This window comes from Grammomys surdaster, unplaced genomic scaffold (assembly GCF_004785775.1).
Source record: "Grammomys surdaster isolate TR1022 unplaced genomic scaffold, NIH_TR_1.0 366, whole genome shotgun sequence".
NCBI classification, from domain to species: Eukaryota; Metazoa; Chordata; class Mammalia; order Rodentia; family Muridae; genus Grammomys; species Grammomys surdaster.
The window spans coordinates 957,434-972,944 of NW_021604785.1; the positions used below are offsets into that span (position 1 = coordinate 957,434).

The window sequence follows — 15,511 nt, forward strand, 5'->3', positions numbered from 1 at the left end:
CGAATGCTACTATTTAGCATTCCAAACCAGTGTTTGGAAGATGGTATTTTTTTTCTGTTTAATCATCTTGCATCCACCGTGGATACAGGACACTTCCCTGGCAGATGGGGAAGCAACACTGAGACCCTCAACAAAGCACTCACTTGCTAGCCTGTCCCTCCTGCAGCCAGCAAGGGAGGAACTGAATGGGGGCTGCCATCTCCACAGGGTAGATGGCTTGAAGGATGACTTGGGGGCCCTACCAGTGTGGGGTCAGCTGTTCAGTGTGGACAGTCTGGGTGTCCAGCTGTTGCCTGCAGGTGTCAGATGTGTCTCCCTTCATGCAAAGGGGCCCTAAGGCTCACCAGGCCTTTCTCACTCACCCCCATTTTAATGGGCATTAAAAATAGAACAATAACCATGTCAGAGGAGGGAACTGATGACATATTCGAGGTGGGTCGTCTGAACTCATTCTGCTGTAAAATGTAGAAACAAGAAAGGGCAGTCACACCACGTCCCTCAGGACACATGTAGCTCTTTTAATATAGTGGTACCACCACACATCCGCTTCCAACACTGTGTTACATTTATGTGTCATTCAAACGGTTACTCAGTTTCGGCCACACGGCTTGGAGCTGGTAGACTCGAAGGATGGGTTGAGCAAGGTCTCAGTCAGACTCAAGTTCTTGGAGGCTGGCTGTCCAGTCGGTATGCCCTCGTGGGCCAGAAGCCACTCTTTCACAGCCTGCCCTCCTCCAGAGTAATTGCCGATGGTGCCATCACTGCGAACCACCCTGTGGCAGGGGATGAGGATGGGGACCTGAAAAACAGGGTGTCACTGTCAGTCTGGTTCTGGGCTGAGGTTTCTGTGCTATGGACAAGGTCCTCCCCACGACTGTTCAGCACCATCAGGTAGCTCTCCAGTGAGCAGGCTGCTGGCATGGTGGCCATGCTGGTTGCATCAGTATCCCTTCTTTGCACTCTACAGAGGCCTTGAGGGTATCCTTTGGGGGTATGGAGGAGGAACACCTGCTCTGAGGTGTGTGGGGGATATGGGATTCTTTGTATCAGGTTTAAGAGGATGCCAGACTACACTTGGGAAGTGATTTATCAAGTTTACCTGAAGTTAAAATTGCATTTCTGAGTTCTACGCAGGAAGTAACATTCTCTGTCATTGACAAGCTGTAACTAGACTCTTCAAGGACAATGGCAGGCCCAGTTCACCTAAGAAGTTAGCAAATCATAGCTGAGGGGTTGCTGCTTCTGATTTTGTTAAATAAAGTTTTATTTGAACACGACCATGCCTTTGGCTACTCTATGTGGTTGGTTTGTGAAGGCACAAAATACTCCCTAGTTGCCCTTCACAGGCAAAGCTGGCCAAGGTTGCTTATGCCATGTCTGTGCATTGGGTGTTTGTTTTTTCCTTCCCTTCTGGAAATATGGAGCCTCACAAGTACCATGGAGTCTCACAAGTACCAATGTCTATGCCTTCCCCTGGATATACTGCCATTGGCAGCATACCCAGGGGTGAGTATGGCTCTGTCCCAACAAGGCCTGTAGACTAGGAAGTCCTTATTAGGGCTGCTGCACCCTCCCAACTCAGATGGTCTGAGGTACCAAGGTGGTTCGCCAATCCTTAATGGTGTGAGTAAAGCTAAGTATGGATGTTTTTCTACTGTCACATGATGGGTTTACTCTAAGGGAGGCCCCTTCTTAGTGGAAACAAGCATATAAGGAGACGGTGACTGTCAGAGAGTACCAAGGATGATGATGGCCAGGCACGTGTATGCTTGGGCTGTAGTGTTGTCTATGTGTTCTGAGACATTTGCCCAGACACCTGCTATGCAAAATGTTGCATCAATCAAAGAATTGGGGGGAATATATCCAGTGTTTCTTCTTATTGACTCCGACAAGCTAAAAACCAGGGGCCTGTAACTCATGAGCCCCCTGGTAGCAACTGTCTCACCATTTCCCTGGCCTGGCACCATGAAAACCTGTAGGCATCTTCATTGGGGTCCAAAAGATCTAGATGCCAGATGCTCGTGGGGACTGGGCTCCAGGGCAATGTTCATACCAAAGGAACTAAACCTGTAGCCACAAGGTTGAGCCACCTTGTCCAGGCTTCATTCTTTGACATCTAGTCACTAGGATGAGGGAATTCCCGTTTCTGCATAGGGACTCTGCTTATTTCAGCAGTGGTCCACAGGGGACTGATAACTGTCTGCCTAGCTCACTAAGCAGGTGGCTGGGCTATACGGACTGAGAGTCCATGGTCCACCATCTGCGGGGGTTGACAGCTACTGGGGCCCTTCTGCTTGGTGGATAGAGACACTTCTGGCCTCACCTGCTCCAGCCCCACAGGGGAGGAAGAGATGAGAACAGCTAGCATGTCTGCAGAAGATATATCTGTACCCCAATTTTCTTCAAAGAAGGCTAATGTGTGCATTGGCCAGGGTGGTCAGAGGTGGCAGGGCTGGTGACGGGACCTCATCCTGGCAGCAATCAGTGGGAAGACATCAGGGCTGTGCCATCTCCTCCTATCTAGCTTTCATCCTCGCGTCTTTATTCCTCACTAGTTCACAGCATGGGCAGAAAAAGATGGATGTCCCCCTTGAAACCTGCAAAAGCCCACAGTGGCTGCAGGCACATGGGCTCCCCTCATTTCTCTCCGTGGGCAACAGTGTAAGAGCATGCCTATACTTAGCTTGGCAGGAATGGCTGCACACCTGCCCTGGCAAGGAGCATGTCTTATGTGCCTGCTGCAGAGAATGCTATGGATTCAATGGCCATTTGTGCCCTGAGATCCTAATGGGTAGTTCCCAACCCAGCTTTTTCCCAACAGAGTTCCCAGAGGGCCAAATGAGGGCTCATACAGCCACTGTGGTGGCAGCATCCCATAGTGCTTACTGTGACTGGGGCCCTGGGGAACATGGGTCATGATGTACCTACAGTGGTCACTGTTGGCAATGGCAAGTTTCAGTGAACACAACCTGAGTTCTGGGCATCTGCTTCAGTGAGCTCTGGAGGTTTGGGGCTCATTCTGGAAGGTTCTGAGCTGCCCTGAAACATGCAGACAGTAGGTGTGCAAGTCTGAGGTTATCTCAGGTGTTCTGCTGTGGTGAGACAGCCACTCCTGCAGAGCTCCAGTGGGAGGACTGCACGGGCACTGCTGAGTACCACTTATGTCCCATCTTTCTTCTCTCTTCCTTTCTCTGTGGCCCAGAATCTACCCACAATCCACTGCTCTCTTTTCTATCTACCATGGGAAGTGAGTGGGACATAGTGAGTAGCTTCGGGTCAGCTGATGGTCTAGAGGAAGCTGCCTGGCACAGATATCTGAAATATTGAACTCATTATCTCAGAAGTAGTGCATCCTATGGTTGCTGCTTCCTTGCTGCTAAAAGTATTCATATGGGCAGTCATATGATGGGGGTGGGGTAGCTGACTATGCATATCGGAGCTGCATGGGATGAGAAGTGGAATTCCAGGTGTGTGTGGAGGACAGCATCTGACCTTGACCTTGAAAGGACCCATGAAAGATGTTGAGAATGGAACATTTCTTTGACTTATTTCTTTAAAAAAAATACAATAGTGATACAGAGTCAGAAGACTGCATGAGATGAAACCAACCTTTGGCTTTGGTTGGCGCAGGTGTGCCAGTCAACCTGGTCTCGCCTTTCTTCTCTCTCGATGGATTATGGGATTCTAAAAGTGAGTACCATACATACCTCTCCCTGCTTCCTTCTGTGGATCAGTGCTGTGTTGAGGTCCACTGGCTCAGGATGCACTGTGGACCGATGACTTGCTCACAGGCTCACCTTTAGAGATGGGCCCTGATTCATGCTGGGTTAGCAGTAGGCATTCAGCCATATGATTTTTTGGGGCCCCATGGCCATATCTGAAGGACCCATATCGTTGCTGCCCTCTTCTTGAGAGCCCCTGCTACATACAATGCAACTGCTATCGATACGCAAGGAGCCATGGTATTACAGCTTCATTGAAATCTTCATGCTGTGAAATCTAATTTGTCCAATACCCAGATCCATCACTCACACCAGCCCTTTCTCAACTGCTATAAAACTTCCAAACCCATAGATTTGTCTCCAACAAAAATAACATGAAGGAGCCTTGCAATCAATAATGGAATCCCTCTGATTCTGGTACTGGCTGAGTATTTTTTTCCAACTTTGCCTTTGTTCTTCTGGGCAGAGCCCACAAGGGAGAAAGCTTGTTTTCACTCGCAGCCTCATCAATACCTAAATCCTGGTGAACAAGTGACACCGAGAAGTTGTAATCAATAGCTCCCGGTGCGGTTTTTTCTTCTGGTCAAATGGTTCAGCTCCGCTGACAACCCTGACACTCAGAACATGATGCTAAATCTTTATCAACAGCCATCTGGGTGAATGGCAGAACAGGACTCAGGGGTCATCGGTGCTCATGGCAATCTGCGAATAAACTAACTCCTCAGGAATGTGTTTGTTTAGAAAAAGGTGGGAAACTCCCCGAGCTTGTATTGATCGTCTCTGAACTACATTTAGCAAATTGTGTCTGAGGATGTGGCAGAAGGGGGTTCTCTGAGCGTGTGCATTTCGGGATGGTAGTGAGGAGCCTCTGGCGCTGGACATCCCTGATGCAGAGTGGTGTGGTGCCTTCCAGAGACTGCCCAGTCTCCTGACAAGGCCAGTGAGTCCCACCTGAGAAACTTGAGAGAAGTTGAGTTCCAGAATGGAGGAACTCCACCCTACAAAACCCATCTCTATTCTTGAAGGGGATAACTGAGCAATGGGCAGCTGTAAGACCACAGCATGAGGCCATGGTTACTGTGAGCCACCAAAGGAATGATGCAGGACAGTTTCCAGCGATGGGCATTCCATAACCTCTCACTCTCATAGCTCAAGTGGTGTTACTTAGGCGAAACACAAGCACTTTGTTTTCCATGAACTTAGTCCAACTTGGCAGCATTGGGGTAGAGGAGACACATAGCCATCCCCATCTTGGCCCTGTTGTCAGTGGGGCGAAGAACACCTACTAAGATGGGCACCAAGCAGAGCTTAGCACTGTTTAGAACTGTTCTCCCTCAAGCCTCAGTATCTCCTTCTTGTACAGATTCTGGTGGTGTGTGATGGAGACTCACCACAACAGTGCATGTAGTAGAGCTACCAGTATACACACTGGGCAGAGGGGCTTGTTCTTATAGCAGAGATGTTAACTGCACTCAGAGAGGTAGCTGTGATATTGGTGCTCACTGATGGTGTTGTCTTCATCTTCACATTGAGTATAAACAGGAAACTTTGCAAAATAGAACAACTTGGTTCCCAATTTAACTTTACAGTGGATAAATCTCAAGTCATGTGTTTTGCTGCAGAAGTGGCCTGGGGAATGCAGGTCCACACTTCTTCCTTAGCCTTTAGAAGATTCAGATGGGGTTGGGGACAGAATGGTGTAGTAAGACCTACTCCACTCAGAGGTCAGGGTGTTTAAAACAGTAGCTACTGGGATGCAGCAGAAAAAGGTTGACAATGTCTTGCCTTTCTCTGTCCTTCTGGGGCATTGCATGTAGCCATAGAACACATGTATTGGAGCTGTCTCTTTATCTACTGCCAAATCCAATGCCTTGTGGCTTGGTATGTTGATACATGACTTTAGGCCCAGCACTCAGGGGGTAGAGACAGATATCTCTGTGAGTTCTAGCCTAGTCTAAAGAGAGTTCCAGGACAGCCATGTTGCTATAACACAACCCCCAAAAGAGATGCAGAATGTTTGATCCTCAATGTCCCTTCTAGGTGAAGTACGCTTCTAATCAGGTGGCTTTTTCTATCATGTTGGGACCCATATAGCTTTAACACCATGACAGCATACATACTGCCACTGGGGAGGCTGCTCGAGACATTCAGGGACCCTGGAGGCAGTGTGGATTCTCCCAGAGGACTATGTGATGACATGACTTCTCACCCACAAAAGGCCCACAGACATGTAGGCCCTGGTCTCACCCTTGGCTGTGTTGAGCCAAAACACCCACTACATTTGTGGAACCATGGGATGTCTCTAAAAGCATGACCTTCTTGTGGGCTGGGAACCTGGTGCTCAATAAACTCTGACAGTGTTGTAGGAAGAAACATAAATTAACACTGATGAGTTCTGGGTGGGGGAAGAGCCTTTTCCTGGTGAGCTAACACCCAAGGACAGTAGATGTAGGCTCATCGTACTCCAGAGACCCAGGGAGATAGGGTTGTACTATTTTACCAAAACCTTCTCAGAAGGCTGGTGCCATATGGTTCCTGTCTTCTGGATGTACAGCTGTATTTCCAGTGTATGGAAGGAGGCAGCTACTCAATAGGCATCCAGCATGGGCACTATCCAGTGGGGAGTAAATAAATAGGCTGCCCTCCTGTCTGCTTGCCACTCTCCAGGCTTCTTCCTCTCTGGTAGGGGCTACTATGACAAAGAGCTCATGTGGCTGGGACAGGAAAGTTCCTCTCACAGCAGTTGCCAACCCCAAGCTCTGATCCCAGCCACATAGTTGGTCTCTGAAATACATTTACTCAAATGACACTTGGCTCCCTGAGTGGTTTGAAGCCCTGTGATGCAGGTATCCAGCCTGCTGCTCATCTGTGGAACTTACTGGATTGCTTCTCATTGCCCCTCCTACTGCACGAGCCGCTTTGGGGTTGCCTGCCAGGGCTGCTAATTGCTGGTAAGAAACCATTTCTCCGAATTTCACAACCTTCAGCAGCTTCCATAACACCTGTCTGGTGAATGAATCTGAAAGAAAGAAAACAGAATGACGTGATTTGGACAAAGGGCTCCAGCAGCTCGGATATAAATAGCTGCCAGTCCCCTAGCAGGAGATGCAATGGCACAAATAGAACTGTTACACTCAATTAAAACACGGGCCTCCACACCGTGCTCTGTCACCGCGGCTCAGGCAAGGAGAGCTGAGAGTGAAGCGGGCACAAAGCAGGCGGGCCTCGGAAGGCTTCCCGCATCTTTAATTTCCTTCTAGCTTCCTCACGATCCGTGTGGGGCTGTGTGTGATACTCTTTCTGTGAACAGGCACGCGAGCATTTTGCACACAGTTCAATTAGCAGGCATGGTGAGTCCCTGCCGGCCCACCTATGTGCAAGCCTTTTGGACTGCTGGTTAATTTCCAACTTCAGCTGAGTTGGAAGAGGAGGAGGACGTATCTAGGGACTAGATGGGACCCTTCTGTAACCGTCCACACTCAGCAGTGAGGGGGACTATCTCTTGTGCTGTTGTGAATGCCAGATGCCTCCACCAGTATGCCCAGGTTGTATGGTGACCCTGGCTGCAGGGAGCCCTATTTTTTCTATGAGGTATATCAAGTGGTGTGCATTTTGTGTCCTGTAGCAGAAATGACTGGGGCAAGGCATGGTCAGCTCGTTTCCCTTGATGCCCCTGGGTTTGGGAATCATTCCCTGCATGTATCTTGAGTAGGGCATAAGCCCAGAATACAAGGAGGAATCTGGTACAAATGGATTCCTATTGTCTTCCAGAAGAGACACACTGGATGGCGAGCATGGAGGCCAAGCCACATCCTCCATCCCTGGGGAACAACAGAGGGAAGAGTTCCATGGGCAAGAATGACCCTGGGAATGTGTACCCTCAACAGAGCTTGCCACGCTTGGTGCCAAGCTGGTAGAGTGTGATTTGGTCCTTAAAGGAAACACACCCTTACATGCATGTTAAATAATAAAAATCACTTCTTAACTGAAGGGAATGATAATCACTTCGCTGAAAAAAAAAAAAACCAAAACCCTGTTTAGTCTTTATTATAACATTAAGCAAATTAAACATCAGCATAATCCAGGTGATACTAGAAAAGGGTCATCGAAGAAATTAACTTTGTTGTTCATTAATTTACATGGATTAGTAGAGGGCACAGACACAGCAAATGTGCTCTAGTTTTTTATGATATAATTTCAAACTGTACAGCATTTGTGGCAGGAGGGTGACTTTGGGGTTAATCAGACTGATTTGTCCTTTTAATTGCTTTCTATTCAAAGAAAATTCATTAGATAATGTTCTCTTCAAAATTCATGAATCAATTTAACTGAAGAAACCGCATTAACGGCTCTGGGTTCATTAACAGGCGAGGTTTGAGTGGCTGGGTGCTGGGAGGGTTTCCTTAGGCAAACAAGCTCTGTTTACTGTCTTGTCCTCTGAAAGGGGCCTGAAATCACCTTGCTAATCATACTTATTGTTACTGTTGTCTGAGGAAAGAAAAGGAAGTGGGCAGAGGAGGAGAAGGAAGGCTGAGAGCTGCCTGGGAGCTGCCTAGGGAGGGAGCAGTGGACGCAGCCTCACACTGCAAGCAGAAGCAGCCTGGGCATCCTCAGAGGATGCAGACCAGTGGCTATTGCCTGTGCTGCAGCCTGCAGAGAGGACTGTGGCTGGTGTTTTCTAGAACAGACTAATGCTTTAATAAACCTGATGGGATTAACACAAGTCTAACTGGGTTCAGTGTAAATGCGAGAAACAGTAGCACCTACACAGTCGTGGCTCCCCACCATAGGGACACTGACTAAGGACTGTCAGGTCACTGTGTAAAAGTGACTTTTGTCACAGGTGTAAAAGTGTCTAGAAAGTTTATATCTTCAGATAGCAGTGTAAATTCTCAAACATGTTCACTTTTTAAATACTTGTTTTTATTTTATATGTATGAGTGTTTACCTATATGGATGTATATGCACCTCAAGAACGGCTGGGGCTCATGGAAGCCTGAAAAGGGCATTGGACCCCCTGGAACTGAACATTGTTGTAAATTGCATTGTGGGTGCTGGGAATTGAACCTGGGTCCCCTGAAGAGCACCCAGTGCTCTTAACCACTGGCCTACCTTGACAGCTTCACATTCACCATTGCTGCTAGCTTATCATAAAAAGATTGTTTCTGTTTTTATCATCTAGCCCAGACTGGCCTTGAACTCCCAACTCCTTTGTTTCTGCCTTCTTTTTTTTTTTTTTTTAGATTATTTATTTATTATATGTGAGTACACTGTAGCTGTCTCCAGACACCCATATGAGGGCATCAGATCTCATTGCAGATGGTTGTGAGCCACCATGTGGTTGCTGGGATTTGAACTCGTGACCTCTAGAAGAGCAGTCAGTGCTCTTAACCGCTGAGCCATCTCTCCAGCCCCTTGTTTCTGCCTTCTAAGTATAGAATTTATAGACATAAACATCACCATGTTTCACTTCATATAGTACTGGGGATTGAACTAGGTTACTATGCATCTTAGCCAGGTGCTCTCGCTTTACCAATGTAGCTGCATCCTGATGACTGGTAACCGGTTTGTAACTAGCCCACAGCCTCCACTAGGCAATACACTAAGTCAGTGTTTCTCAACTTTCTTAATGCTTAGACCCTTTAACACAGTTCTTCATATTGTAGTGACCTCTCAACAATAAATAATTTAATAAATAACTGTAATTTTGCCATTGTTATGAATCTTATTGTAAATATCTGATACGCAGGATATATGATATGTCACCCCTGTGAAAGGGTCATTTAATCTCCAAAGGGGTCATGACCCACAGGTTGAGAACTATGGCTCTAGACAGTGTAGATTTAAGGAAGCAGTGTTTTATGTATGTCAAGCACATCATTTTCAAATGTACCTGAACATCCTACTTTATCCTGTAAGGAGCAAATGCACTAATTAGTGAAAGCTCCTCTCAGAGACAATGCCTTGAGACCAGGCCTGAACGTAGTCGGATTTACTCTGCACTTATGTGCAAGGAGGGGCTGGCATTTCTACATTGAGGACCATCTTTAAATCATAAGCAAATCTGATCACTTAAGTTCAATGTTAATGTAGAAACTACAATTTCTGAAGGTCGATGTGGCCACAGAAATCCTTGGTGGCTGGCCAAGTCATGTTGTGTAGCCTAGGGGACCCATTGAAATCCATTTTTCCCCTGTGTGGCTCTCCACAGGGAGTAGGCCAGTGACTCCAATGCTGTGGGACATGGTCCCTACATGCTACAGAATGGTGTTCTTCGAGCTTGCCCCTCTGACATGTCCCTTCCAAATGCTTCCTTTCCCCAGCCTGCTCCTCTGCCCCAGGACCTTGTCATGTCCATGCAGCTGGGGTTAAGGCTCTGCTGGAGGCTCTCCTATACCTCAGACTCCCTCTCTGAAGGACATGGCTCTGATGGCTTGTATATGCAATGAAGTCACCTAAGTAAAAGATGAGGTATATATCAAATGTCACCTGGTGTTGAGATCATCAGAAGCGGGAGGATGCTGCTTCCCAAACTGGTACTGTGTTGAAGACACAGGCTTTAGATGCATGCTAAGGAAGTAGGAAGTATGCCCTTAAAAGGGAATGTCATCTCAACTCCTGGACTCAGAACCATGAAGCTCAGCTACTTCTAATAAGGGAGATCCCACACTGGGGATGTGGTGGGAGGAGGCAGCAGTCTGGCTCTGCCCCTCTTACTTCTTGAGCCCACCATTTCTTGGGCTTCCACCAATCATCCCAGGTGCTGCCTTGATATTCCTTGTCTCTACCACATGCCACTTGAGTATGGAACAGTCACAGGGCTGGCCTTCAAGACCTAGCTTAGACCCTACCCAAAATACCTTGCTCTGTGGTCTGGCTTGCATGTCCAAGGGTGCAGGCAGGATCATTTCTCTCAGTCACAAAGCTCTGACTTCCATAGGAGATGTCATCTTTCAGAACTGAGCTTTGAGTTCATCCTGGGCCATGCTTTAAGGAGGGAACACTTAGGCAGACACATAGGTGCCACACACAGGGTTCTGCCCAGGGACCCTTGGCAGCAAAGGGTAGCTCAGAAGGAACTTTATTGAGGCTGGCACAGGCCACAGCCATTTGAACTTATGATACCCAATCTTCAGGAGTCCCTAGGATGAGTTTTCAAAAAATAAAGCTAAAACATGGAAACAAAAAGAAGTGCGATCTGGCTCCAGATCAGATGGTGGCGGCACATTGCACCCAGGTCCTCCTATCACACACCTTTCTGGAACTTGGCAGAATGTAGACAGTAGCTCTGTGAGAGCTGTGACGTCACCAGAAGCAGGCAGATAAGGGAAATATCACCGAGATCATGAGCAGTTACAGCTTCTACTTCATCCCAGGCTAAGTTTGCTCCCTTGACTGCCAGAAGAGCAAAGGTATCCCCCAGGACCCTGTCCTTCCACTGCCCCCCCCCAATACTATGCTGGGGAGATAGCATAGGGCTAGAGACCAAACTACTGGAGTTGGGGTGTGGTGGTCCCAGGAACTTGCATCCTGAGGAATAGCTGGCCCTTTCTGGTGGCAACATGTGTGCTGGTAGGTAAAAGTCCTTCTCTTTGTCTTTCTGCTGTTTGGCCCTAGGTAAGGGCTTGGACATGAGCAGTCTTCAGCAGAACCCAGAAAAAGTCCTGGCTGTTCCCAGGGTATTGAAAGGGAAGCCCTGAGAACTGGAAGGCACCAGCAAGACTGTGGAGGAAAAGAGTTTTTTAAAGTTATATTTTACTTGTTTATCTTGGGTGTGCCATGGCTCAGAGTCTCATAATATTCAGGATGATCAGGCTATAATCCACAATTATTAGGTACATGCTCATGGTTAGGGACATGTCTAATGCTTGGGGAAACATAAGCCAGGTTGAGGCTGATGAGGAAGCTGGAGTCATTTGACAAAACCTGAAACGATATGTCATATGGATGCTGCAGAGGGGGAAAATGCTCTCAAACAAATGCAAGGTACAAGGTCTCTGCAAAGAAATAGAAGTTCTCAAGAATGAACAAGAAGAAAGTTTGGCCCCAAACAGTCAATAACTTGACTTACAAATTCCCCTTCATGGGACCCACAGAGGTATGTGAGGGACAGATCAAGGATCTGCAGACAAGCCAAGAGAGTCTCCAACAAAACTCCCTGAGAAGAAGTGTGAGGACTAACAGGACACAGCGAAACGATCTACTGTTCTTGTTGGATTACCAGAATGAGGAGAGAATGAGTGGAATGGAAAAGAATTTTAGAGAAATTAAAGGAGCAGAGTAAGCTACAAACAGGACATACTGCCAGAAGCCCTGCTCAGGTATACTCTACCCACTGCTGAAAGTGAAAAATAGAGAAGGAGTCAGAGGAGAAAGAATTCATTCTACCATGGGCAGTGATATGAACAGACATGGGGTTCTATTAGAGACACCAGGACAGAGCAGCATTTTCAACACACTAAAGGGAAGGCACAGACAACTCAGAATTCTGTCTTTAAAATGCCTCAGGAATAAAACTAACATATGAAGAAGGTTTTGAGTAAGAGAGAAAAGCTGAGATAACCCATGGCTAAGAGCCCCAATCTTCAGAGAAAGAAGGAGATACCAGAGGGAATCTGGGAATACCACAAGGCTAGCAGCAGGGCCAGACATGGTGAATAGGCCTGTGATTCAGCTACTGAGAAGGCAGAAAGATCCTGGGCTATCCAGCAGGATCATGTCTGAGAATAAAGCAAGAAAGGGCTGGAGGTGTATCTTGGATAAATCACTTTCCTAGCACTCAGGAGACCCCAAGTTCCTCCCCCTATACCATAAACTAACCAGCTTTACACAGAGTGGGAGAGACCGGGCCCACAGGGCTGGATATCAAACCACTGATTCTTAAGGAGTTTTTATCTTTCTTTCTTTCTTTCTTTCTTTCTTTCTTTCTTTCTTTCTTTTTTTTTTTTTTTTACAATTTATTTAACATCTGCATGTACCAATGGTCACAGCCAGATTTCAGCATACCTAGATACAAAGGGTTATAACAGTCAATCAGGGGAAAGGTTATACACCTGTGTTGAGAGGTGACCAGGGCACTGTGTCTCTTCCATTTGACCTTGAGCCAAATCTCATTTCTCTTCATTCCTCAGATATGAGGGTCTCTGTGGGGATGAGGTTTCTAAACCCCACTCAAAATGGCAAAAGGTCAATTTTTAATTTGACAGGAAGTGAGTGTTGCAATTTCTGTAACAATCAGGAGAAATATCTACAAAAAGCAGAGATGGTTAAAAAGCAGATAAAATAAAAAACCCTTAGTGTTGATAAAATAGGTCCAAAGGAAGGAGGAGGGGAAAGAGGTGCAAAGAAACAGAGAGCAAATAGAATGTTGGACCCAAGCCCAAGCACAGCAGTGACTGCATCAGTGACCCAAGCCCAAGCACAGCAATGACTGCATCAGTGACCCAAGCCCAAGCACAGCAATGACTGCATCAGTGACCCAAGCCCAAACACAGCAATGACTGCATCAGTGACCCAAGCCCAAGCACAGCAATGACTGCATCAGTGACCCAAGCCCAAGCATAGCAGTGACCGACTGCATTGATTAGAAATGGCTTAAGCACACCAGTAACAGGACTGGCATGGCTAGAGAGACAGCTCAGGGGGTTAAGAACACCTGCTGTCCTTTCAGAGGACTGGAATTTAGTTCCCATCACCCAGGTGAGGTAGCTCACAGTGATCTGCTTCAGGGGACACAGAGCCTTCTTCTGGCCACTGTGGGTACCTACACACATGTGCACATAAACATAAAAGAGAGGCAGACACTCTTAGCACAAATCAAAACAGGAATACCTGCTGTCTAACCTGCTGTCTAACCTGCTTCAAACGAGAGCCACAGGAAGGATAAAAGAAAACAAATGTTAGGAGAATTAATATGGGACCAAGAAGCCTTAAAAGTAAAGAATACTCCCAGGGAGAAAGCTTCAAAAAGCAACTTGTCCATCCGGAGTATTTATGAGCCTAATAGCAAAGTTCCAAGATGCATGAACCCAAACCTGGGAAAATTGAGAAGAGAATTAGAGAAATCTATAATTACTCTTCAGCACTCAAACACCTTCCCAGTCAACCATCAAGCCAGAAGACAGAAAATCAACAAGAAGGTACACCTCTGAAACAGAATCATAATTATAGTTTCTTTTCTACTGTTGTGATAAAACAGCATGACCAAAGACACTTGAGGAGGAAAGGGGTTTGGGCTTATACTTCCACTGTTCATCACTGTTCATCACTGAAGAAAGTCAGGACAGGAACTCAAACAGGGCAGGAACCAAGAGGCAGCAGTTGATGCAGAGGTCATGGAGGGATGCTTGTTGGCTTGTTCTACATCACTTGCTCAGTCTGCTTTCTTAAAGAACCCAGGACCAACAGTCAGGGTGGCCCATCATGGGCTGGGCCTTCCCACATTAATCACTAAGAAACTGTCCTACAGGCTTACCTATAACCTCATTTCCTCATCTGGAGAACTCCCCTTTTCAAGCGTGTATCAAGTTGACATAACACCAGCCAGCACACCCACCAACAGATAAATAGGTATTTATTTGAGGCTACTGTTGATAGCACAAGAACACATATTACTTTCAAGTACCCATGAAGCCACTGATCCAGAGACAGGGTTTGCTATATCCTGCATCATAAAACAATCTGTAATACACATAATAAAACCAGATAAATTATCTCTCTGACCATCACACCATTAGATTAGAAGAATCAAAAGGTAGCAAGAAACTCTACAAACATCTAGACAGTTAACTATCCACTTCTACCACAGAGAAAAATAATAAGAAAAATAAAAAAGTCATTGGGCATGATGCAAATGAAATAAAACATTGACGTTCATAGCATACAACTAAAGCAACACTCAGAGGTCAACTCATAGTATTCAACATCTGTGTTAGGAAAGAAAGACTGTATGTTAACAATCTCAGCTCTTACCTTAAGAAACAAGAATGAAAACAACCCAAACATTACAAAAGGGGAGACTGAAGGTAAAGACTGAACTCAATGAACTAGAAAAAGAAAGACTGAGGAAATCTGAGAAACTGAAAGCTGGTTGCTTGAAGTAACTGGTGAAACTGAGGAACATCCAACAAGATGGGTGGGAGCCAGGGAAAGAACAAGGAAGACTCAGGATTATAAGCTGTTCCTGAGGATGACTTCAGATAAAGAAATCCAACTTAGTAAAGCCTACAAACTACTGGAGCTCTGCACACGTCATCCCATTCCATTGTATGATACCATACATTGTCCATCTCACAAACAAAGGTCCTTCCACTGTATGATGATATTATACATTGTCTGTCTCACATATAACGATTATTCCATTGTATGATGGTATTATACATTGTCCATCTCACATATAAAAAACCAATAATCAATCATGAATCCTCAATCCAATTTAATTGTGTAGGTTTAGCTTTAAAGATGTTATAGTTTATTTTAAAGAGCCTATTTCCTTTATTTTTTAATTTTTTTTTATTTTTGGTTTTTCGAGACAGGGTTTCCCTGTGTAGCCCTGGCTGTCCTGGAACTCACTCTGTAGACCAGGCTGGCCTCGGACTCAGAAATCCGCCTGCCTCTGCCTCCCAAGTGCTGGGATTAAAGGCGTGCACCACCACCGCACGGCTTAAGAGCCTATTTCCTAAGAGGAAAATTTTGTTGTGTCCCTATTTATACTCTTAGATTAATTTAAATTTATTCCTTTCAAGTTTCCTTAAATCTTAAAATATGTTTCAGGATAATTTTTAAATTAA

The 15,511-nt window shown here is 46.1% G+C and overlaps 1 protein-coding gene across 6 annotated transcripts in view; it reads right to left on the reverse strand.

Moving 5' to 3' along the window:
* Window positions 1-497: 497 nt before the first annotated feature.
* The window catches only part of Mgmt (O-6-methylguanine-DNA methyltransferase), a 225,808-nt gene continuing 210,794 nt past the window's right edge, over window positions 498-15,511 (reverse strand). For all 6 annotated transcript variants that reach the window (XM_028780236.1, XM_028780233.1, XM_028780237.1 and 3 more), the window contains 2 exons: window positions 6,602-6,741; window positions 498-799 (listed from right to left, as the gene is read on the reverse strand). In XM_028780236.1, the coding sequence (XP_028636069.1) occupies window positions 590-799; window positions 6,602-6,741 (350 nt within the window). In that variant the 3' untranslated portion in view covers window positions 498-589. The remainder of the gene's footprint in view (window positions 800-6,601; window positions 6,742-15,511) is intronic.